This window comes from Xyrauchen texanus, chromosome 3, assembly GCF_025860055.1.
Source record: "Xyrauchen texanus isolate HMW12.3.18 chromosome 3, RBS_HiC_50CHRs, whole genome shotgun sequence".
NCBI classification, from domain to species: Eukaryota; Metazoa; Chordata; class Actinopteri; order Cypriniformes; family Catostomidae; genus Xyrauchen; species Xyrauchen texanus.
In genome coordinates this window covers 46,838,862-46,865,553 of record NC_068278.1, presented here as the reverse complement: position 1 = coordinate 46,865,553, position 26,692 = coordinate 46,838,862, and the positions used below count along the sequence as shown (strand labels likewise).

General features: G+C 37.2%; 1 protein-coding gene across 1 annotated transcript; it reads left to right on the top strand.

Annotated features, from left to right (window-relative positions):
• Nucleotides 1-973: 973 nt before the first annotated feature.
• Nucleotides 974-25,792, top strand: LOC127627576 (rho GTPase-activating protein 25-like). Its single transcript, XM_052104019.1, has 11 exons — nucleotides 974-1,557; nucleotides 11,761-11,945; nucleotides 13,098-13,179; nucleotides 13,947-14,060; nucleotides 14,997-15,201; nucleotides 15,956-16,088; nucleotides 16,176-16,249; nucleotides 17,243-17,364; nucleotides 18,034-18,194; nucleotides 21,065-21,678; nucleotides 23,375-25,792. Exons 1-11 carry the CDS (start codon nucleotides 1,494-1,496, stop codon nucleotides 23,574-23,576), a joined length of 1,956 nt encoding a protein of 651 aa, XP_051959979.1. The 5' UTR covers nucleotides 974-1,493; the 3' UTR covers nucleotides 23,577-25,792.
• The last annotated feature ends 900 nt before the right edge of the window (nucleotides 25,793-26,692 follow it).

Here is a 26,692-nt window from a genome sequence, read left to right as displayed (position 1 = left end):
TCCATACATGGTCATAAACCATGGTCACACTCAAAATTACATTAAAAGATTAGAAGAGAAAACATAAACTACCATTCAAAATATAAATTAAACCTGGGCTAAATAGTTGATCGGCTTGTGATGCGCGAATATCTTGCACATGCAGCGCGTCTCGTCACACTAATAGTGTTTAGCTTCACATTCAGCTGATGAAAACACGCTTCATGATCATGAGGCAAGATGTAGATTGGAAAGCAGTTGCGAAAACTTAATATAAATAAAATAGCCTGCCCCTCTCTCGCTGTTGCTTGCGTGCTAGTGATTACCCCTCTGAGTAAATATCGGCACAGCCATTGACCAGGAAAATAAAAAATTAATCAGATCTTTAAACTCATGTGCACGACATGCATTGCCACTAGAGAGAGCTAAAGCATCATTTTCTTTGGTACTTTCTAAATGACACCATTGTTTTGTTTTGACTTTGATTTGACCTCTACATTTTCATCCTTAGAAGCTGTTCATGTAATGGTGTAACAAGTTATTTTCAAGAGGTCTTAGTGTCAGTGAAACTGTGATTGCAGTGCAGTGCACTTTTACAGTACCACTGAAGTAAAAATAGAAACACGTTTCCCCCACTCAAAAGTGTTAAGCCTCGTTGCTGAACAACATTTTGTTGTCATTATTTATTTATATGTTGTCATGAAGTATTATGGTGTGTATTTATGTTGCTTTGCTTTTGTAATTTTGAAAATGCAGATAAATGTGCTTTCCCTGCAACTTTGTGTACAGTGATTTGCTCATTTGTAAATGGTTAATAAAGAGGAAAGATCTATATATGTATACACCCACACTCTTTCTCTTCCTCCTGCTGTTTGAACTTCCTTTTATTTCAGATGCAAAAAAAAAAAATATTTTGGCCAGTTTTATAACGACAACATTGGATTTTTTGTACGTGTTTGTCCATTTGATATTTTAAGATCAGAAGATATTGCTCTTTCATTTCTGCAAGCAAAGAAACACTATGGTCCTGCATCTCTTCAAGAAAATTATGACACGTGGCCCTCTTGATTGACTTGTCGGCTGCATTTTTGCCTGCGTGAAAAGCCATCTCTCCCTTATCATTTTCTAGGCCATCTTGAATGTTCCACTTCCTCGGTGCACGGTTCAAGGGGTGACGGCGCTGCTCTTTTCCATCTGACTTCTCTGTCTGTATTGTCACTCTACAGTCTGACAAACATGCTGGATGTAAGAGTTTCTAAATAACTGTTTGGTGATAGAAACTCTGAGCTGCAGGCGAGTGGAGGGGCAAGATACAACGTGATTTGGAAGTGTCAAAAAAAGAAAAAGAAAAAAGGCAGATCAGGAAGGAGGAAGTAAAGAGAAGAAGAGAGAGCTGACTGGAAAGAATGAACTCTTAGAATACACTTTGTTTTTGTGTTTGTGTGAGCACATGTGAAAGAGAGAATGTGTGCAAGCGTGTTTGTGTGTGTGTAACCTTCTCCAATTTTGAAGAAATGTCTCTTAGACTACCTCGCAACTGGGACTTCAGCACCTTCAGAGCTGAAACTGCCAAGATAGGTGAGTGACAGTGTATGTATGTGTGTGTGTGTGTGTGTGTGTGTGTGTGTGTGTGTGTGTGAGACCCCTAAGGCTACATTCTTTTCTGATTTTTAGGAATTTGGTATGCCCAGATCAAAAGATTTCTGTTTGTGTGTGTGGGTGATGTGTGGGTCATAATAGTACAGATGGGCTGATGCTTTTAGTATCGGTCCATCACAGACATATGTGACTGATGAAAGAGAATTCAACCTGAGGCAAAATAACTTATTTACACGTTACTTGATACCTATATAGATATTACACAAATTTAGTTCCTTGAATTTCTAATACAATTGTTGGATATTCAGTGCGACAAGATTAATTTTAAAACAGAAAGTTGACTTAATGAGACTTATCAATCTAAAGGCCATATACAAACACCTGTCAAGAGCTATAAAGAATACCTGGTAACACTTCACAGTAAGGTTCCAATCATTAACATTAGTTAAGGCATTAGGTATCATGAACTTACATTGAACAATATTTTTTTAACAGCATTTATTAATGTTTGTTAATGTTATTTAATAAAAAATACAATTGTTCAATGTTAGTTCATCACATATTAACTAATGTTAACTTTTTATATATAAAAAAAATGAATTACTATATGTTAAAATTAACATTAACCAAGATTAAAAAATGCTCTAAATGTATTATTCATTTTAACTAATGTTGTCATCTAATGTTAAAAAATGGAACCTTATTGTAAAGTCTTAACAAATACCTTTAATCAGATATGTATGTTATGTGCATAATTCAAATTTGAAAAGAGACAGTTTAATGGTGATTTGTGGTGTTTCTGAGCTGAATCATGTGCACTATCTGGTGGAGATGCAAAACGTTTGTGATTTCCTCTATGTGTAGTCTTTACATGTGGCTGGCAGGAAGGCACTGTAACAATCACTTCTTTCTGAGAGACATGCAATCATTTTTGGCTCAAACTATCAGCAGATTTTAAATGCCCCAATTTGTTAATCATCCTATTGTGAAGCCGTATGCCAGAGATGCCTTTGGTTCTACTTAAAGTAGTATTCTACAAAGAAGTCTGCAATTGACCATCACAGGCCTATTTAAAGTGAAGGAGTGTTTCTATATAGAGCGGAATGAATGATTGGCATAGTGTTATAGTTGCAACAGCAAGATTGCTGTTCAGTTAATATCGTTGCTTTATAGAGCTTCTTTGTGTATTGTTACTTGTGTTTTTGCTGACACCAAAGTAACTTACAGTACAGTACAGATCAATTCTTTTAAGTCAACATGAAACCTATTCGCAAACCTATTTTACTTCCATGAGTATTACTAAACATCCTTAAAATAAGAAATGTACTTAACAAACCAAATTACGTAAGACAACTACAAAAATCGTTTTCTTAAAAAGTATTTTTGTCTTATTTTTCAGTAAAAATATCTAAACATCCTTCATGGGATAATTCACCCAAAAATGAAAATTCTCTAATCATTTACTCACCCTCATGACATGTGTATGACTTTCTTTCTTCTGGTAAACACAAACAAAGATTTTTAGAATATTAAGAAGAATATCTCAGCTCTGTCATTGCCGTCTTTTGGCATGATCATGATATCAAGCTTGATTAAACTTCCTAGTTCTTGACGCATGAGCAGAGCAGTAGATGGCGCTATAGGATGTGTAACCGAGCTTGAAATCATGATCACCAAGGACACTGCTGTCGAGATGAAAAGTGAAAAAGGAGTTACATTTTGGTTTGTTCTCACCCAAAACCAACTGGACCTCTTCAGAAGACACCGGAGATGTACATAAATGTAAAACCACCGGAGTCTGATGGATTATTTAATGCTGACTTTATAACCTTTTTGGTGCTTTTGGGGTTCTGGTCACCACTCGCTTACATTGTATGAACCAAAAGAGCTGAAATATTCTTCTAAATATCTTCGTTTGTGTTCAGCAGGAGAGAGAAAGTCATACACATCTGGGATGGCATGAGGGTAAATAAACGATGAGAGAATTTTCATTTTAGGGTGAACAAACCCTTAAAACAAGATACATTTACTTGAGAAGCAAAACGACAATATTTGAAGTCTTGATTTTAGAGGACATTTTTAAGAAAATAATTTTGTGCAGTGTATTATGCTACCTTCACGTGCTATAGGAATTGTCTTAAATGCAAGTTTTCCAAACGGAAGTTGCACATGAACGACAATAATATGTAAAGAAACTCAAACCTCTAACTGCACATTATTTTAATATAAATGTATAGCTATTAAGAAAAACGTTGTTATTAACTAGTCTAATAGATAGTGTAGCAGCAAATTAACAGTAATTCTAGTATTCAAGTCTTCAGTAGAAAAGAAGGCAATTTATTTTTATTTTTTGTGCGAATGTTTTACATTTTACATTTTGTACCTATTTTTTGTTCAATTTAGTTGTAAGATATCGGTTCACTTTTCATTCACAGTTATTTTTTTGGAACCCATTCAATTAAAATATTATTATAATTTGTAAACAAATAATAATAATAAATTATTATTATTACTATTATTATTGACTTTTAAACATTTAAATACAACAGTAATATTTCTCAATCATGCACCTTTATGTTTAAACTCTCAAGCTTTTATTTTGACATTCTGAACTCTCCAGGAAGTCCTGTACTATGTGTCTGTTGTACTGTAGGCAAGTTCACTGTAGTTTAATTCGCTTCTTATTAAAATTCTGGTCAAATGCACCTCCGGTTCCGTTTTAAATGCATATTATTAATATTAAATCTATTGAGCATCTACATCTGATGTTGTTCATGAGTAGCGCTCATATATTGCGCACCGCGTGAAGGCTGCGCATGCATTTTATATATTGTCACCTTCCTAAAATAATGTCCTAAGTTATTTTTTGACAAAAATATTTTTTTTGCCTAAATCATCTCCACATGACATTTGGTTCAGTTTTTTGTGTTTTCTGAAAAACCTCAAAAAAATTACTTGGGACATTATTTTAGGAAGGTGACGATATTTACTTATTAAACATAGCCTTTTGTGATTCACAGAGCTATGGCAGGTCTTTGGCATGAATAAGAAGCATGAGTCATACACTGCAAAAAATGATTTTCTAGACAAGTATTTTTGTCTTGTATTCCTGTCAAATTATCTAAACTTTCTTAAAACACGATTTATTTACTTGTCAAGCAAAATGGGATAAGATATTAAGTCTTGTTTTAAGATAAATCTAACTAAATTTAGTGAACTTTAGACTCAAAACAAGAAAAAAAATCTGCCAATGGGATAAGCAAAATAAACTTGTTTTCCTTTTAAATTAAGTTTATTTTGCTTACCACATTGGCAGATTTTTTTTCTTGTTTTGAGTCTAAAGTTCACTAAATTTAGTCAGATTTATCTTAAAACAAGACTTAATATCTTATCCCATTTTGCTTGACAAGTAAATAAATCGTGTTTTAAGAAAGTTTAGATAATTTGACAGGAATACAAGACAAAAATACTTGTCAAGAAAATCATTTTTTGCAGTGTATGAACTACTTTAAAGGAGTTTTTTGGTACTTTTATGTCATTTTTGGAGCTTGATAGTAACCAGGGTTGTAAAAAATACTCAGAAATTACTTAAGTGAAAGTATGGATACTGAGTAAAAACTCAATTAAAGGTCCATGCAGGGGCGGACTGTCCATAGGGAGAACCAGGACTTTTCCCGGTGGAAATGGGCTGCCTCGTTATGGCTGGCTGAAGAGGGCTGCAACAGCAACCACCACCCCCTCACAACTTTTGGGCCAGCAACCCTCCCGCTCAACACTTTTAGGCCAGTTTCTATGTAAAATGCAGGGCCGATTTCTCTTCCCAGTCCGCCCCCTAGTCCAAGTATCTAGAGTGGAGACTGTGTGAGAGAGGATGTTTTTAAATTTGATTGTTTTATAAGTTGCCTTTTTACTGTCTCTGACGACTGTCATATTTCTCCCCCAGTGACATTCAAATAACATTTTCCAAAATTATTTTTATGTGGCCTGTTGTACATAACAGCAATTTCCTGGTGGAATGAACACTAGAGGCACAACAATTACTTTTATCCACTTTCAATCAAATCACAAATAAAACAGCAAATTGTCAGTTGATAAACACTTTCTTTTCTCTCTGTTCCTCACATAATGCAATCATATAACATATAAGTGCTTTTACTATAGTTTTGTTTAAGTGTGATCAGATATCGAGTGTTGCATTTGCGATACAAAGTACCAGTGCTCGAGTCCTGAAGAGTACGCAAGTCGAAGCATGAGCCGAAAGTGTCATAGAAGCACAACAAAATTACATGGTTGCTTCAGAAATTGTGTTTTTCATGTCCCATTTGCTTTTTCTGATCCTTTCCGTTAGGTTTAAGGTAGAGAGATAGGGACGTGTAATGAACCAGATAATTTTATTTAGCAAAAACGATGCCAAAGTCACGCAATGTGCGTTGAATGGGAGAAGACACTCACGAATTGCGATGTCAGAGCACCCAGCCACTTGAGACATAGAAAAAGATAAAAACAATTCAAATTAACCTTTTGGATCAGAGGGTGAGGGCTAGGGCCATTCCCCCCAGAAATGTCCGGGAACTTGCCAGGGCCTTTGTGGAAGAGTGGGGTAACATCTCACAGCAAGAACTGCCAAATCTGGTGCAGTCCATGAGGAGGAGATGCATTAAAGTACTTAATGCAGCACGGTTGGCCACACCAGATACTGACTGTTACTTTTGATTTTGACCCCCATGTCTTAGTTGTTGAATCTTTTTATGTTCATTCAAATATTTACACATGGTAAGTTTGCAACGTATTTCCAACTTGAATGCTAGTTTTTGACTTCATAACTGTCCAATCTGTAGAAGTAGCAGGCAATTAGAATAATTTAAAGTTTGTGTTTCTCAGTTCATGCTCATATCGTTTTGAATTAATACATCACATTCAGTCAGACGGTCACATACGTTCTAGTCGCACTATTATTTCAACACAAAGCTGCCTTGCGACACTCTGCCATTTGTCAATCTGTCGTTTGTCAGATGCAGTGAAAAGGCGGCTTCAGGCCGGTAAGATGAAAGAAAATGATCTGCAAAATGTAATAAGTACTTTTCAAGTTTAAATAAAATTGTACAGTAAAAAGTAATATTTTTTCTTTGGATATGTAATTAAGTAAAAGAACCAGTATTCCATTTAAATTGCACTCGGGTAAAGTACAAATACCCAAAATAATACCCAAGTATTTTTACTAAATTTTTTACACCCCTGACAGTAACGAACATGACTAACACACAGTATCGGATTTGGATAGGGCTCATCGGACCGATACCTGATCCGTCTAAAAACGTACTTATGGGAGCCGATACCGATCGAGGTGAGTGCATCCCTAGTTTTATTTATTTTTCTAAATACAGCTAATTGTTAGCGCTTGCTGGTTATATTAATTTATGTTATGAACAACCATTTAATGCATGTTGAATATTTGTACGGCATGAAAATAGCATGTATTCAACCAAAATTCTATTATCGTCAGCAAGCTAACTAAATAATATGTATTGTGGTGTGACTGGTGTCAAAATAAAAGTTTCTGACAACCAAGAAATTGAACGTGACATACTCGTAATTACAACTTCAGAAGTGGGAAGCAGGATCATTTCGGTAGCACATGAAGGCAGCATTGGGCCTTATGTGCTTTTCAAGTGGAGTTGGAAATATTGTAATTACAAATTCTGAGTTCATGAACGATCATGCAAAGTCCTAGTAAGGAGTGGGAGAGTTGGAAGAGGCATGTCTACATGAAAGATGATTGAAACCAATGATTTTGCTAAATTATTTCAATACCAGCTTCAAAACCACAACAAATAATAACAAAATATGAATTATGGAAGAATGGTTTAAATTTCTTAGGCAATTTGTCAAGACTAGTAAACAGTCAGTAATAAAATAACAATAATAAAAACAGCAATGAATAGACATAGTTTAAAAATTAAGAAAATGCAATGCTTTTTAACAGCTTTAAAAGTTTTTAACAGTAGTTTCAGGCATTCAGTGAAACATTCAGAATGAAATGCAACATAAAACGTCTACTGGTCTTTACTGTATGATTATAACACATTAATACTTTTTAAAGCTACTAAAGTTATTCAGTTATGATCAGTGAGTGTTTCCTTGTTTTCTTGTTATGATTGTTTGATTATTATAATGATACACTAGACAGCAGCATTCTATTAGCTTATATTTATACTAATTTAAGTCCGATATTTTAATACAAATCCCCTTTTTTCCCCCCCACTGTTTATGTTCACTTTAGACATCACTCTCTGGTACATGAATACCTCACTAAGACTGGCATTTTGAAAGAATTTTTAAATGTATTTGACCGTTCAGGTGCACATTAGTGCGAGCATTTTCGGACTATGCGAGTGTTCAGCACACACACACACACACATACGCTGCCTGTCAATCAAACAGGGTGCAGCTATTATTAGAAAAGTAAATAGGGTCGATTTTGATTTTAAGTTGACACAAGACTGTCACAGTCCTGCATGAAATAAAAAATAATGTTCATCTCAGCCAAAGACCCAACAATAAAATAGTTAATCATCTGCAGGACTGTGCAGTATACGTAGCACTCAGCTGAATGGGAATGATCAATCATATTTTGTCAATAATGTCAAACATTTAAGCCTGACGCAAAACAGCTTGTCTTGACGTAAACCGCTTCTTGCATCTCTGCTATGATCTCGTTGGTAATTCAAGGGGAGTTTGAACCAATACTCTTCCCTTCCCCACAATATAAGCTCCCCTGATAATAGAAATGGGTGAGGCTTGATGCCGAGCACTACGTGTGGGCCCACGGTCCAGGAGATAGAACAGTGAGCAGTGCTCCCCTTCAGGGAAGATGTTCTCAAAATAGACCAAAGAGCCTGACGTTAAGTGGGGATCTTTCAAAAACGCTACTTCCTGTGGCTGATGAGGCAGTAACTTCCTGTTTATCTACCCAGAATGTTCTCTCTCTTCTGTCCTTTCCTCTCAGCTCAATGAATTCTAGTGAATTGGGGCTTTTTCAGACCTGTAGACCGTTTGCTTTGTTCCTAAAAGGGGACTAAACTGTCACAATGTTTCATTATCTTCTTGGTTCGGTTCTGCTTTCACAAGGCAACTTCAAAAAGATTTCAACAATTTCAAAACGGACCAAAACTATGTCAATAAAAGTCACATGTGAGCAAGCTTTCCCCTTATTGGTAAACATGTTTGTTCCCTGTTCCAGGATTAAGCTCATCCATTGATATACCGGTTAAGATTGTATCTGTAAAAACATTTGTCAACCATTACAAATTGTAGAGAATTTTCGAGCATCGCCCGTTAGAAGTTGTGCTCCAAATATTTATCCATCACTCCGATGGACATGAGTTGTAAAGTTTCCATCATGGTTATTTTTATCCGTCATTAGTTGCTTTTGCATTAGCCTATTTCTCAATTTAAACGTGCCTGTTCTCACAGATTTCTCACTCTCGGACATACACACTTACAGCAGAGTAAAGATGCGTAAAAACGTTTTTATTTGTCGAACGCCATCCTACACATGTTCTGCCGCTATCCCAAAGAGAGAAACGATCGTAGCTTACTAAAATTACCTCAGGAATTATATTTTAAAAAAGCTCCTATTTTAAACGTGCAATTATATATAATATAGGTCTAGTTGCCAAAAGGCTATATCCACGCTATATTTGGTGAATTATAGAGAAGTGCTTATCTACAGATTATGTATGTGCGAGACTAGTCAGTTAAACGGTTCTGATGCTGCTAGTCAACACTAGTTGGATAATATTTCCCCCCATTAAACTGATCAGCATTTGTACATATTTACGTTTGAATTTCGCGTTTAAATCATTGTCATATTAAGGTTACATATTTGAAATATAATGAATTCAAAATATACAAATATTATTTAAAAAAGAGGATATCTGGAGCAGATACAGCCTTTATTTCACCTCAGGCTACGCGAGCTTCTTCCCGCTCTCACTTGCTGCACGCAGGAAAATGTCCTCTCGCTAGACAAGCAAACTCAGTAAAGTAGTTATGAAATCACTTCGGTGGTGGTGCGGGAATCAGATTTCCAAACGTTTGTAAGTCCCTATGGATGTTTTCACATTTGAGGCTTCTTTAAATCTGTGCGTACTTGAAGGCTGTTGTTTTTCCATTGTGTATGCTTTTTCAAGCGCAGGATAGCCGCCTCAGGTGACCATGTCGACGTGTTAATTTTGCTCATCAAAACATATGCGTTTGAGTAAGTAGACTAGAAAATGACTGTTATAGCCTAGATATGACATTTTTTAACCTGCTGATTAAGAAGGCTACTTTTAACGAGGTGCCAACTGCTTAACGGGTTAAACTATCAACAATGTCCTGACTGGTTTAATGTTAAGTAACTTTTATGTGGTATACGTGGTAATTATGTTAGAACAGGCTGGGTTGCTCTATTGGTCCTGCACTATTCATTCAATTGTTTTTAATAAAAATGCCTGTTTAATATTCGTTATCATTGATTCAGTGAATGTGTGTCATGTTCTATATTTAAAGTACAGTGATCATAATGCAAGGCGAGCGTGTCTCAAAAAAATGCCCCTTTTAGGTGGAAGTTAGTGTCAGATTTTGAGTAGGTTAAGTATTTTAAATAATTTTTTTTTTCTGTTTTCTGCAGGCTGGTTTCTTTTTAGACTAGTCGACTTAACATTTTTCGTTTAAATTATAGTTAAATTAGTAACCCCTCCAGAGTTCCTTTGCAATCGGTCTCCGACCAATTGTTTTGGTGCGGATCGGAGTGAACCGAACCAAGGGAGAAAACTGCCAGGTGTGAAAACGCCCTTAAACTAAGCACCAAGCTGATCAATCTCTGACACCATCACTTGTCAACATACAGTTAATTATAATTGTTTGCTATCTACATTTGTATTTATTGCACATTTGTTATAAAAGGTGCATATGGTGTTTTGTGACTTAAGTAAAAGTATGATAAATGTTGATAGAAACACATCATTACAATTATAGTGAGTGATAGATAAAAATCAAGTAGCATACTTGTATCCTTTTGTTTTTCTGCCACCCACAGACAACTTGATTTTCTTACCTCCCTCTTTCATCTCCTTTAATCGCACCCTCCCTTTTGGTCTGGGCTATCATGTAAGAAAGCAAAATCACAAACTGACATCCGTCTGATACCTTAATTGTTTCTCCTAGTCACTAATTAGAATAAATAGAGATAAAATTGAGACTTTTGGGCAATTCTCCTGCTTTGCAGATGTTTCTCCATAGAAAACCATAGTGATTTTGCATGTGTCTCCTTTAGAGTTTTAGAAGAGATCAAAACAATAAACATGTTTACAGTATATGCATGCATTTACATGCACATACATGCTGATAACTGTACAAAATCAGCTTGTTCAAAAAACCTGACAATGCCATAAATCCATGCATGAGACTTCATCAGGTAAAACCTTAACAGGCATGCACACAACACTTATGCACATTGAGTGAGCTGGTAAAACACTGATAAAAGTGTTACTGTACATGTAGGTTATTGGGCAAAGATCTATATGGTGGTAACTTTTTCCTGAAAGGAATAGTTCACTTCATTCATTCAACATTAACTCACCCTCATACATCCTAAATGTGTATGACTTTGTTCTGCTGAACACAAACAAAGATGTTTAGAAGAATATTTCAGCTCTGTAGGTCCATACAATACAAGGGAATGATGATCAGACATGTCAAGCTCCCAAAATCACTTACAGGCAGCATAAACATTTTTCAGTTTTAAAATCACATTGTGGAAAAGAGTCAAGATGCCAGAATAACCCTTTTACCTAAATGTTAGCACAGCCGCACAGAAAGCTACTTTTGCACATGTGCATGATATCGTTTCGAACAAAGCTGTCCTTTGGATTCAAGACTGCCTTGAAGTCACAGTAGTGCATTTTCTCTGACAATAGAACAATCACAGCCAATCATTGTCATGCAGGAAGCTGCTGGGCTTAGGTTTTTACCTCTCAAAACACCATACTTTGCATGATGATTTGGTGTTATAAAAACACACTTTCTAAAATAGCTCTGAGGCAGGCAATTTCATTTTGAACAAGCGTCACGTTTACAGTCTCTGATTCTTATGTGTGTTTCTGTCTCATTTTGTGCCTGTTATTGGTTTCCACTCAGCCCGCTCCAAGAGTGTTATGCCAGGGGAAGGAAGCCCTGGGTCCACTCACACAGGCATTAAACCTCTGAAGAGAGGCTGGCTAAAGAAGCAGAGATCCATCGTGAAGAACTGGCAGCTGCGCTTCTTTGTGTTGAGAGGAAATGTCCTTACATACCATAAGGATGATAGAGAGAGTGCAGTCCAGGTAGGAGACTGATCACAAATACTACGAAAAGGTCTTGATGTTTTTATGCACATTAACGATTTTTGTTTTGCTTCTTTTCTGTGTACATTTGCCTGTTTATAACTTAAAGGTGCTATAAGTTACTTTTTTATGGAATAATATGCAAATAAATGTCCTTCTCCTTGAAAGATATCACTAAAATAAGTGTCCTGAAATATCTCACAGGTCTCTGTGACAGCACTAGACTGTGTAAACAGCCATCAAAAATATGACCATGAGCCACAGACATATTTTTTGATCAACCAATCAGAATACTTGGATGTGCTTTCTGCCTGTCAATCATTTTGCATTTTGAAAATGAACATGAAGGTTTTATGTCATATTCAGATTCATAACTGTTGTCAGATATTTTGCTACTGTTGTTTTTGACAACAATGAGAAGAAAAACTGCTCAACTCTTTGTTGACGGTCTCTATGCTATCTTTGGAGGACGGTGTTTTGGAAAGAAGGGGTGTGTCTAATTTAACAGCTCAATCATGTGGAAGTTCCAGAACTGCTAAAATCGTGTACAGCACCTTTGACACTTTTATGTTTACATGTGTGTTTTTTTGACCTGGCACTTTTTATCACACGCGTTGCATTTTATTCTGTCAGTTATTGCTTGTCCTATCAGTCAAATATTTCTGAAGTATGGCCAAATTGTATTAAAGATGAAGTATGTAATTTCTGTGCTACTTGCATCACCAAATGAGATTGCAGAACGCTCCTCTATCAGACATTGTTTGGGGCAATGGATACTGTGGATACTGTAGTCCCACTCCAAACTCATGCTATGGTTGAGCTAATGTTGCTGTGTCAGGCTGGTTGGGAGCAATGATTTGAAAGTGCCACAGAGCCACAGTTTACACTTCTTGGGGAAAATCAGCCTACCAATGGCTTACTTATAGTTGTCTCTGCATATTAAACTGGGATAAGAGAAAACAATGTGTTTTATAATTAAAACAAAAATCGCCTTTTAACTTTCAACACTAATGACTTAAAGAGCCAAAATGACACTAATGCATTTATCCAAATGTTTGCAATATTTTCTAATGGTCTACTTTGAGATATTTATTAACTATTCAGCTTTAACTGTACAGGACTGTAAATATTCCCTCCTCATTCTGTTCTCAGGGGACCATCCCTTTATTCTCATGCCAAGTTAATGAGCTGCCATCAAATGCGGATGATAAATTCCTGTTTGAGATTATCCCAGGTAAGTCTTTTATTTTCCCATGTCATATTGATCATATCACAACTACATTCAATGAACACTTCATTAGGATTACTATACTATGTTGCCCAACATGGTCTTCTGCTGGTGTAGCCCATCTGCCTCAAAGTTCAACGTGTTATGCATTCTGAGATGCTATTCAGCTCACTACAATTGTACAGAGTGGTTATCTGTTATCGTAGCCTTTCTGTCAGCTCAAACCAGTCTAGCCATTCTCTGTTGACCTCTCTCATCAACAAGGCATTTCTGTCCGCAGAACTGCCGCTCACTGGATGTTTTTTTGTTTTTGGCACCATTCTGAGTAAACTCTAGAGACCGTTGTGCGTGAAAATCCCAGGAGATCAGCAGTTACAGAAATACTCAGGCCAGCCCATCTGGCACCAACAGTTATGCCATGGTCTAAATAACTAAGATAAAATTTTCCCCATTCAGATGGTTGATGTGAATATAAACTGAAGCTCCTGCCCTGTATCTGAATGATTTTATGCATTGCACTTCTGCCACAGGATTGGCTGATTAGATAATCACATAAATAAGGAGGTGTACAGATGTTCCCAGTAAAGTGCTCAATGAGTGTATGTGACCTATACTAACTGTGTGCATTGTGCTTTGACTGTGATCTGAATACTTTGAATGGTTATACAGAGCTATAGAATTCATACATTCAATTAAATTGTGTTCATTTTCTGTATCCTAAATGTTGAAAGTCATGGTCAAATCAGTCAGTTGTTGTGTCCCTGATGCTGCAGATAGCTGTTCAGATCGGGAACGTGATATCTACGTTCTCATGGCGACAAGTCAAAGCGAGATGGAAGAGTGGGTGCGCTCAATCCGCAAAGCCATTGGATCACGGTCGAATCATGGTATATATTTTTGTCATACAAACAAATTGTAAAATTGTCTTGATAAGGTTTATGGGCAGATTCAGGATTTTCTATCTGAATATGCACCCTCATTCTTTTTTATATGGGGTGTTGTACAAATTGTTCAAACAGACTCAGGCTCTTAACCAAAAGGTTCTAGTCTAGGTTCAAACCCTGCAAGGGTTGATCCTTAAACTATTGCCATTATTGCCAATTAACCCCAGGTTACTGGGTGATTCTTCTTGTAATATGTTTACTATTAAATAACAAGTTAGTAAAACAGCTGAATTAGCAAATCTGTTTTTATGCCAACAAACAGAGAATCCATTAGTATTATCTATTGTATATGATTATTTATGTTGGCTTGAAAAAGTAAACATACTGTTATTATACAGTCATAGTTTTTTTTATTTATTTTTTAATTCCTAAACCAAGACCGAAAGGATCAGTTGTAACTCCTCCTAGAGCTTTCAATATACATCCATCAAAGATGGTACAGACCTCCAGATTGTTTTGAATCAGGACGCCATAACTTTTGGAACTGATCTGAAATAGTTTTCCGTACAGCGGAAAATCAAAACTCAGACAAATCCCACACTGATGAAATGTTCAAATAGCTGTGTTCGATATTTGTAATTAAACAGTAAAAAACATGATCGGTTATTTCCGATCTGGTTGTAGTACTTACTGTTTGAGTAAGTGTAAAAAACAAAAAGCAAAACAAAAACAACAACAACGGCCAAGACTCTGGCCTTCATTCAGTCTGTCTGTCTGTCTTACTATCTATTTAGCTTGATGTTTGTCTCACTTTATTGTATGTATAACCAACAGTCATTTTACAAGAGTGATCAGAACTAAAGTTATGGACTGAATATTTTTATGTTCTACTCCTATGGGCCTGCAATTTACTAAATATTTGTTCTCCTCTTTCCAAAGTATTTGGAAAGAGTCTTTCAGACATCATGGTGTATGAGAAGAAATTTGGGTCTCGTCTGGTGCCCATTCTGGTGGAGAAGTGTGCAGAATTTATCAGAGAGCACGGTCTACATGAAGAGGGAATCTTTCGCCTGCCAGGTCAGGACAACCAGGTGAAGCAGTTCAGGGAGGCCTTTGATGCTGGAGAGAGGCCTTCATTCCCCAGGTAACTGTTAACATCTGAGAAACAGTATTAGAAACAGTACTGAGTTGGTGATGTTAAGGCTTTGGCGTAGAAAACCAGAATACAGGTTTAATTCTAGATCCAAGACATCCCAGCCCAAAAATAACTGACTTGATCCCTTGAGCAATTTACACCCTTTACAAAATGTACTGTGATGTAATGTAACAGTAAAATAATGGTATTAGATGCTACTTTGATATACACCATTCAACTAAATGATCACTATATTCATGTACCATGGTATTTACCTGTACTGTACTCCAAGGTACTTCAAAGAATGTGGGAATACTGAAGGTTTGCTACAGATAAAAAGTGGATAAACACACTGTGCATGACCATTTATGGTGAAACACAGAGCTAAAGATTTCACAGCCTTTTGAGGAAGTAGCATAGGTAAAATGTTTTACCCAGAAATTTTGAACAAGAGTGAGAGAGAGACAGTGTGTGTGTGAGAAGAGAGAGAGAGAGACAGAGACACACACAAACATCCACGCACAAAAGCACACTATTTCAGAGGAACCTGGTGCACATCGATAATCTGTGGCTGAGCCACATCCTGTCATGCTTGCAAGAGATCTTGCCATTACTCAACACAGTCACTCGTGCACGTAACCATTTCACATACTACTGTCTTTACTCTCAAAATCCTAATACTTGATTGAGTCAAGATTATTAGAAAATGACTGCAGTGACTGACTGTGATGTTTACAGTACACTCTGCACTTTTTGCCTGCAGCGACACAGATGTCCACACGGTGGGGTCATTACTTAAGTTGTACCTCAGAGAGCTTCCTGAGCCTGTTGTACCCTGGACCCAGTATCAGGACTTCCTTGACAGCACCCTGGTGCTGGATGCCGCCACTGCAGCAGTGAGAACCAAACCACATTCACAAATGCAATATCAGATGAGCAATGAATCAATGACTGTTTGTTAATAACAATCTGATCAATCACAGGGCAAAGAAAAACTGGAGAAACAGATCAGCCTTCTGCCAAAAGTGAACTACAACCTCTTAAGTTACATCTGCAGGTATGTGTCAGCACATAAATGAATACACATGAATTCATTAATTATAATAATTAAACAGACACCAAAAAAGACTATTAAGTGAAAACTGCTTTTTCAGGAGCACTTGACCCTACAAAAACCAAAACAAAAAAATAAATTCTTGTTGCATTCTTGGCTAGTACTTTTCTGATACAGTTGAAACTTTTTAATACAGCACTTTTCATGTTACTCTCTCCTTAGGGGTATAGTTCATCCAAAAATGTAAATTCCCTCATTTACTCACCCTCATGCCATCCCAGTTGTGTATGTATTTCTTTCTACTGCTGAACACAAATTAAGATTTTTATAAGAATATCTCAGCTCTGTAGGTCCATACAATGCAAGTGAATGGTGGCCAGAACTTTGAAGGTCCAAAAAGCACATAAAGGCAGCTTAAAAATAATCCATAAGACTCCAGTGGGTAAATCCATATCTTCAGAAGCAATAAGATAAAACAGGTCAATATTATAAATCTCCATTTTCACTTTCACATTCTTCTTCTTTTGCTTTTGCTGATTTGCATTTTTCATGCATATAACAACCTACTGAGCAGGGAGGAGAATTTATAGTAAAAAAGGATTTAAATATTGATCTGTTTTTCACCCACACCTATCATATCACTTCTGAAGATATGGATTTAACATGTGGAGTCATGTGTGTTACTTTCAAGCTGCCTTTATGTGCTTTTTGGGCCTTCAAAATTCTTGCCACCATTCACTTGCATTGTATGGACCTACAGAGCTGAAATTTTCTTCTAAAAATATTTGTGTTCAGCTGAAGAAAAAAAGTCATATACGTCTGGGATGGCATAAGCGTGAGTAAATGATGAGAGAATTTACATTTTTTGGGTGAACTATCTCTTTAAGATGTTGTATTCTTCCTCATTTTGTAAGTCTTCTTACAAAAGCATCTGCTAAATGAATTCATGTACATGTAAGTGGAATACTGATGCTGGTACATCATTTGTTATTGCAGATTCCTTTTTGAGGTTCAGCAGAATTCAAAAGTTAATAAAATGAGTGTTGAAAATCTGGCCACAGTGATGGGAGTGAACCTATTTAAACCGCAAGTGGAGGACGCCATCAGTATGATGAAAGGTCAGTTATATTGTTGAGTAAAATAGATAAAACATTATATCTTACATACAGTATAATACTATACTTAAGAAATAATATACTCTTAGGACTCCATGAAATCAGAATTGGGGTTTTGTGGCTTTAAGTCCATATTTGTTAGATTTGAGTCCATTGATATGCTAATGCTCCCCTAAAAGTTGACAAAATAAACCTTTAGCAAATATACACATTTAAAATGTACAGTCTTTCTCTTCTCACAAAAATAGGCACCAAAAATCTACTGACATCATCTCCTGCTTGGGGTTGTATACAAATTTTTTGTCCAATAAAATGCTTTCTAGATTGAGAATCTCCCCCCCACCCCACCCCACCCCACCCTTAATACCACATGCCACAGACACTTAACTAGCAAGAAACAAATCATGGTTTGGTGGTGTGTCATACATTTAAGGTATTGTCTATAACAAACCTTAAACAAAGGTAAAGCAACAAAAAACATTTTTTTTATATATATATACTGGACCAAAAAGAAATGCATGAACACAGGAAAGAAAAGTGCAATTGTCAAATATTTCATGCAAGCTTTAACTGAGATACTCTGAGCTAAAGTATGAGTAAGAATAAGATATCAAGTTTGGCATTGGTTAACTCATTTTAGCGGTAAAGACCAGTGTTCTGACACCCACACAGGAACTCCCATGATACAGAAGGTAATGACAGTGATGATCAGACACCACGAGCTGCTCTTCCCACTTTCCAAAGATGTGATGCCGTCTCCTCCCCCCAGCAAGAAAAACAAGAGTAAGAAGACCAGCAACCCTCGTAGTTTTGTGGGCTGGGAGTCTGCTGAGGTACAGATCACAACATTTATAAACAGAGCTGTTTACAGATATACAGTTATTTTATTTGTTTTTGTAAATGCACTTGTGTGAGGATGAAGACAATGGGTCAAATTCACTTTGTGTGTAAAACCTGTGTGTGAATATTTTCATGCAAAAATCATGATTTATCCATATATTTGAGCTTACAACTTTTCAGAATTTACTATAAAATTTAAAACCATCACGTATGTAAAAATCACTGATTCCTAGTGGCCTCATTGTAATGTGCTAAAACGAAATTTGTAAGTACTCTGTATATAGATCATTCTTAGCAACTGAACAACAAAGTGACCTTACAAGTCTTATTTATTTCAGAGTAACAAAAATAATACAAGTGTGCAGAAAGCCCATAGGTGGAAATGGATTGGGCATGTATTATGCTAATTACTAACTGCAGTCACATGCTCCCTCTTTCAAAATAAAATCTGGATTCATCAACATTAGAGGAAGGTCGAAAACAAATTGATGTGTTTACATAAATTCTGTGAGAACCTTTTCTTTCCACTAGGGATTTTAAAAGTAGTGGTACTGGGGGCTTGGGTAGCTCAGCGAGTATTGACGCTGAATACCACCCCTGGAGTCACTAGTGCAAAAGTTCAGCCAGGTCTCCTAAGCAAACAAATTGGCCCGGTTGCTAGGGAGGGGAGAGTCACATGGGGTAACCTCCTCATGGTCGTGATTAGTGGTTCTCGCTCTCAATGGGGCACATGGTAAGTTGTGCATGGATCGCAGAGGGTAGCATGAGCCTTCACATGCGGTGTCTCTGCGCTGCCATGCACAAGGAGCCACGTGATAAGATGCGCAGATTGACTGTCTCAGAGGCAACTGAGACTTGTCTTCTGCCACCCAGATTGAGGTGAGTAACCACACCACCACAAGGACCTACTAAGTAGTGGGAATTGGGCATTCCAAATTGGGAGAAAAGTGGATAAATATACAAATAAAATAAATAAATGTAGTGGTACTTCGGTTCTAAGTCAATAGTAAAATAAAAAAGATGTCACGAAACCAGTGTTTCTGCAGTACCGGTAGTACAGACTCAATTCGATACCTGCACTTTGTCCGACTGACACACAACGGCTTCCAAATACTCACACAGTAATTTGACATACTTGGGGAAAAATGTATGCACAATTAATCAAATTAAAATTGTGATATGTTCTAGTGTGATTATTAAAGCGCGAAAGACTGCAATCTTAGTCTGCATGAGCTGCGGTGCTTTATAGTGAATGTGTGAAGCCGACCGTGCCATGTGTGTTGTACAGTATGAGATGACAGAGCAGAGGACTCATCCACTGTGAAACACGAAGCGCACAGCACATGTAGATTATATATTTATATAATTCAATCAAAGCATCTGGATTTTAATGATCACAATGTGCCATGAACTGCTTATCTGGAGGTGTGAAGACATATGTCAAAATAAAAGCTCACATCAAAATAAAAGCTTGATTCAAAATAAAAGTTAGACATCTGAAATTGTGACAGACATATATTACAACTGTATCGGAAAATCTAATTTTTACTGTAATAATGTTTATGAATAATACTGATAATAAAAATTAAGCAATATATCACAAGCAAGAGTGCTGTTGTGCCAAATAAAAATCTGGTAAAACAAATGCTATTGTATGTTGAAAAGTAATTGTTCTATTTTAATTTGTTGATTAGAAACTATTTTGATGATGAAATTAAACTTTAAAACATGGAATTTAAAAAAATAAAAAAATAAAAATAAAATGGGAAACAGGACTTCACCCAAAAATGTAAATTCTCTCATGATTTTCTCATCCTCAATCCATTCCAGGTGTGTATGACTTTCTTTCTTCTGCTGAACACAAACAGAAGAGTATTAGAAGAGTATCTCAGCTCTGTAGGTCCATACAATGCAAGTGAATGGTGGCCAGAACTTCGAAGGTCCAAAAACCACATAAAACGGCATAATAGTAATCCATACGATTCCAGTGGCTAAATCCATGTCTTCTGTTGCGATATCATAGGTGTGGGTGAAACACAGATACATTTTTAATATTTTTTGTTCTATAAATCTCCACTTTCACTTCCATTCTTCTTCTTTTGTTGTTGCCCGCTTGCATTCTTCATGCATATCACCACCTACTGGGAAGTGAGGAGAATTTATAGTAAAAAAAAGGACTTAAATATTACTGTTTCTCACCCACACCTATCATTTGGCATCTGAAGATATGGATTTAACCACTGTAGTATGTTTATGCTGCCTTTATTTGCTTTTTTGGACTTTCACAATTCTGGCCACCATTCACTTGCATTGTAAAGATTAACAGAGAGCCAAGAGAGGACCAAAATGTTTTTTCTAAAAATCTTTGAGTTCAGCAGAAGAAAGAAAGTCGTACACATCTGGGATGGCATGAGGATGTGGAAATGATGAGAGAATTTTAATTTTTGGATGAAAGATTCCTTTAAAAAATGCATTCTTAATTTAGAAACTCTTGAAGGATTGTGTTCAGTAGCATATTTTTGCTGTGGTATTGAAATTGGTATCGAGAACTAGGACATTTTGCTGGGATTGGTACCGACTACTGAAACTTTGGTAACGCAACAACCCTAAGAACACTTGTATGCAATTATTAATGAGTGAGATCAAATATGACTTATCATTTTGGGTTAGAAAATTATAATGCTTGAAGCTTATTACTTCAGCTTACTAGCTTATTGTAGCTTATCATGCATCCAATTGATCCTCTGAGCCAATGGCTGCTTGGTTTTGTTGATATGATGTGCACTCTCACGTCTGTATGTGGTCTTGTGATCAACTTGAATTTGGTCAACTGGTGAATTTGGTTATATTTGGTCTTTCAAAGTGTGAGGTGTCTTCTCTGTCCGAGTCTCCTGAGGAGGAGGACGTAGACACACCTGAGGCTGAGAGGAGGGACGTGTGGCCATCTGAAGTAGGGTCAGAGGAGGCACCTATCTCTCCTTCCTCTCCAATTTCCCCTGTGTTGGACACATGGACCGGCAGCCCCAGAAAGCGAACTCAAACTCTACCCAGCTTGGGCTGTCCGGCAGTGGGGACAAAAGGCAGAGAGCCGACTTGGGATCACTGGAGCAAGTTCCAGGAAAGCTTCAACGAGAGTGATGAGAAGACACTCTCAGAGGACATTTTTAAAATACTTGACCTCCAGAAAGTGACACTTTTTTCTGGAGGGCAGAAAAGTGAAAATGAAAAAGTGGAAGAGGAAAATGAAAAGGAGGACACAGGCTTGGATAAAACATGTAATGATGTTGTCAAAGAAACAGATTCTCCAAAAGAACAGACACAGAGTACAGTTCCCATGCCCAAACCTAGACTGACCAAAGAGGTGAGTGCACTGAGTTTGGGCAGAGAGAAGCCAGCAGAACTTGAAAGTGGAACCGTCCTACAGCAAAGCAATGCAAGCCAGCAGAAAAACGCAGACACAACGCACCTTATCAATAGGTATGGCCCAAAATAACTTACCTCTGTTGATTAATCACACTATACTGTAATTAGTTGTGCTTTTTAAGCTCAGCAGCACTATTGCTATTCCTAGTGAATTGAACAAGTAATACATTTCAGAATTTAACTTATTTTAGGCTTGTTGAAGAGAATATTACTTTTCTAAGTGATCACAATTGCAGTCGTGGTGATCGATAAAATGGGTGGGAAAATCCCATAGATTAATATTGGAGTGACCCAAGCCTAGACATGGGGTTGAGCAATCACTTAGCAACCACCTACTAATGCTCTAGTAACTCAGAACACCTTAGTAATAGTATAATAGTGTGCTAACCATCACTAAGAGCACCCTAGCGACCACATAGCAATGCCTTAGCAACCTCCCAGAACACCCCTCACACCATCGCAACCACTCACATTTTCTTCAGAAAATGTTCAAATCTAGTGATTTAGTTTATTGTAACCTTTTGCAAACAATACACTTGGTTGGGTGCTTGTTACATTTTGCTTAATGCAATGAAATTAATACATTTTTAAAAGGATAGTTCACCCAAAAATGAAAATTCTCTCACCATTTACCCACCCTCATGCAGTACCAGATGTGTATGACTTTCTTTCTTCTGCAGAACACAAACAAAGATTTTCTGAAGAATATTTCAGATCTTTAGGTCCATACAATGTAAGTAAATCTAAAAAAATCACGTAAAGGCAGAATAAAAGTAATCCATTAGACCTCAAAGGTTAAATCCATATATTCTGAAGCGATATAATAGATGTGGGTGAGGAACAGATCAATATTTAAGTCAGTTTTATAAATCTCCACCTTTGACGAGCCCCGACCAGTAGGTGGCGATATGCACGACGAATGCATGTGAAAATTAAAGTGAAAATGGAGATTTCTAGTATAAAAAAAAGAACTTAAATATTGATCTGTTTCTCAATCACACCTATTATATCGCTTCTGAAGATAAGGATTTAACCACTGGAGTCTTATGGATATGGACTTTTATACTGACTTATGTGATTTTTGGAGATTCAAACTTCAAGCCACCATTCACTTGCATTGTATGGACCTACAGAGCTTTAATAGTATTATAAAAATCTTAATTTGTGTTCTGCAGAAGAAAGACAGTCACACATTTTGGATGGCATGACGGTGAGTTTGATGGAGATATGATATTGTGCATATAATGCATGTACAGAGCTCTGCGCATGCGTCAAGCACGAGGAAGTGTAAAAGGTGATTTTAAGTGGATGTACAGTCAGCTTCCCTCAAGTTCACGCAGGTGCCCTAGCAGAATATCCATCACATTCATAGTTCATCACATTAAACATGGACATGTTCCGCTAATGTAAATGCAAATGATACAAGTTTAACATCCAGAACTGACAACCAGTTTTGTGAAATGTTTAGCTTGAAGTGTAAAGATGAGATATTTAAGATAATTTAGTTTGTAAGTTCCAGGTGTGGTGCATGCTGAGTGAGTCCAGTCAGGTTTCCTAAGCAACCAATTGGCCCGGTTGTTAGGGTGGGTATAGTCAAGTTGGGTTAACCTCCTCGTGGTCATTATAATTGGGGAGAAAATAAAAAACTATATTATAAGATATTTTGTTATCTAATGCAATGACATTAACATATTTATATTTATTCATTTATTTAACTAAATGGTGCATATTTGTCTTTGTGAACCTTCAGTATCCAGCAGAAGAACAGAGAGCTGAGTGCTACAGTAGCTGAGCTCCAGGCAGCACTTGAGGCAGAGCGACGCTGTAAAGCTGCATTTGAAATCTTACTGCGCAACGCTGAGCGCAGCAGGGACGAAGCTCTCATGCGCAATGAGCAGCTTAACAGAGACATTCAGGAGTTCCTCAACAGGCCTACTTCCGGGACATCATAGTGCCACCATCAAGCAATTGTAGATCAAATCTTAGTCCTTTCCAGCTTTTCATTGGAATTATGGATGATCCAGACAATTCAATGGTGTTTTGGACACTGATCCTATGAACTGCACTGACTAATGTCTTTGTACTTGTCTGTAACAAGATTTGAGCTGTTTTCTCCCCTGAGCTATAACAAAAATATGATATTGGAATTTCAGTTTGGAGGATAGAATTCCCAAAATATTATTATTATTATTTTTTAGACAATTTTAAACTAGATGTTTAAAACCAACATACATCGACATGGAAAACAAGCATTTGTGCAACTGAACTTCTGACTCAACACACTGTAGTTACTGAAATATAGCCCACAGTTTCCCTGTATCAGCTAGCCCCAGGTTTCCCCAATAATGCAATAAGTGCTGGATTTGGACCCTAAAGTCACAGAAGATTTGCCCTTTTTATTTTAATGAATAAATTAAAGAGGTTTAATTTTTTTATTATTTATGCAGTCAATGGATTGATGCTTCAGATGCTTAGAGAGTCTGTGAGCAATTTGGTGTAATGGACAAAAAGCACAGAATGTGGATTACTGTCAATAAATAAACAGTTTTATCTGGCTTTTCTTTCCTGCACCTCAGCTTCTGTTCTCTGGTTGGAGTCAGATAGTGTGTCAGAGGAGATAAAATGTGACAGAGTGTGAGAGAGAAATGGGAAGAATGCTTTCAGATCAGAATTCACAGAGAAAGAGAAAGCGCTGTGTGTGTGTGTGTGTGTGCGTGTGTGTTTTGGAGTCTGGTAAAAAGACTCCAGGCATTACGTAAGTAAGAGAGGAACGGATAGCATTGTGTCTGTTAGCTGTCATAATACCGATTAAATGATAGAGAAGGAATTTCCTATTTCCGATCAGGCTGGATTATAAAGAATATGTGTTGCTCAAAATAAAAATAAAAACAAAACAAAGAATGTGTGAATATATGACAAGAGTAATGTATGTGGTAAAATTCTAGTTTGTTCTTAGATAGAATTCAACAGATGTTTTCCAGATGTATTTCTTGTGCACTCAGATTGAGTTCCTGGCAATGCAACAGTTAAGCTATCCAACACAGCCATCAAGTGTATTTACTACATACAGGGAAGATAATCTTTCCTGGGAAGAGGGGAACAGAGAGAAAATGCATTACAGCATGTGACGTGTGTACTGGTTACTGGGTCAACATTTTACATATGCCCATCTAAAACCTAAATAACTAACTGTCACACTTCACTTCTAATCAGATTCACATTTACATAAACCGATTTGAAGGAATGGATCACCCCCCCAAAATATTATTGTTATTTTCTCTTTGTCTTTCCAATGTCATATGTTGATGTTTAAACATTTAGACCACAATTTTTGTTCCCTTCCCCTCTGCCTGAGCTTACAAATTTAAAATTAGTTTGCATTCGGGGGCCTGGGTAGCTCAGCGAGTAAAGACGCTAACTACCACCCCTGGAGTTGTGAGTTCGAATCCAGGGCGTGCTGAGTGACTTCAGCCAGGTCTCCAAAGCAACAATATTGGCCTGGTTGCTAAGGAGGCTATAGTCACATGGGGAAGCCTCCTCCTGGTCACTATAATGTGTAATCGCTCTCGGTGAGGCACGTGATGAGTTGAGCATGGATGCCATGGAGAATTGCGTGAAGCCTTCACATGCGCTATGACTCTGCAGTGACACGCTCAAGCCACGTGATAAGATTAACGGTCTCAAATTCGGGGAGAACTGAGATTCGTCCTCTGCCACCTGGATTGATGCGAGTCACTATGCCACCACAAGGACTTAGAGCACATTGGAAATTGGGCATTCCAAATTGGGGAGAAAGGGGGAGAAAATTTTTTTTAATAAGTAGTTTGCGTTCAATTCAAATGTGACACCATTTAAAACAAAAAACATTTTATCCTCTTTTCTCCCAATTTGGAATGCCCAATTCCCACTACTTAGTATGTTCTAGGTTCTCGCGGTGGTGAGGTTATTCACCTCAATCCGATTGGCGGAGGAGGAATCTCAGTTGCCTCTGCTCCTGAGACAGTCAATCCGTGCATCTTATCACGTGGCTCGCTGTGCATGACACCGCGGAGACTCACAGCATGTGGAAGCTCATGCTATCTCTGCGATCCACGCACAATTGACCACAAGTCTCATTGAGAGCGAGAACCACTAATTGCGACGACAAGAAGGTTACCTATGTGACTCTACCCTCCCTAGCAACCAGGCCAATTTGGTTGCTTAGGAGGCCTGGCTAGAGTCACTCAGCATGCCCTGGATTCGAACTCGTGACGTCAACGTCAATACTCACTGAGCTACCCAGGCCCCCAAATGTGACCCCTTTTTGACATTTTTGGGCAACCGTCATTGGTCCTGTTTTAACAAAACGCAGTATGTTGTTTTGAATAACCAGAATGGAGAATGAGATTTGAGAGCTCCTGTGAGGGGAACATTTTGGTGAATAACTACATGAATATCAGGCTGTTCATCACTTAAAGCTTTCCAATTACTTCAGACGACATGGAATATAGTGCACTAGTTGTATAGACTATTTTAATGGTGTTTTTAAATGTTGTCCTTTTTGGTATGCAACAGCCTTGGTCACTATGAACTGTAATTGTATGACAGAGATGAGTGTATACTGTTAAAAATATACTTGTATTCCACAGAAAAAAACCATATGAAAGTGACTGAATTTCAGATAAAAGATATTTTTGGGAAGGTGAACTACATCCTTATCCTTTTGGCTTGACCAAAGCTCTCTGGATCTGGGGCCAGTTACTTTTAAGCACTAAAAGCAGAAACTCTGACTAAAGAATTCCTGAGAATCAACATAAAAGAATAGTTCACAGATTTAAATAAAAAAATTATGTAATATTTTCCTCACCCTCATGTTGTTTCAAACCTGTATAGTGCTAAAAAGAACGAGGTTCTCTCATGCACTCATGAACATGCAACTGATGTCTAGATTTTCATTGAAAAATTACCTGCATTTCAGGTTGTTTCTCACCAAGTCTTCCAAATATGCATTTGGAAGACTTGGAATATGATGCATGAGTCGCGTGGACTACTTTTGGTTGTTTTTGTAAGCTTTAAAGTGATTTACTGT

What these genes read in the sequence shown, in the direction of transcription:
- LOC127627576 (XM_052104019.1), top strand. Translation starts at nt 1,494, where the DNA reads ATGTCTCTTAGACTACCTCGCAACTGGGACTTCAGCACCTTCAGAGCT. An exon ending in TGGGCTGGGAGTCTGCTGAG is followed by an intron (nt 18,195 to 21,064) that starts GTACAGATCACA and finishes GGTCTTTCAAAG; the next exon opens with TGTGAGGTGTCTTCTCTGTC. An exon ending in ACAACGCACCTTATCAATAG is followed by an intron (nt 21,679 to 23,374) that starts GTATGGCCCAAA and finishes GTGAACCTTCAG; the next exon opens with TATCCAGCAGAAGAACAGAG.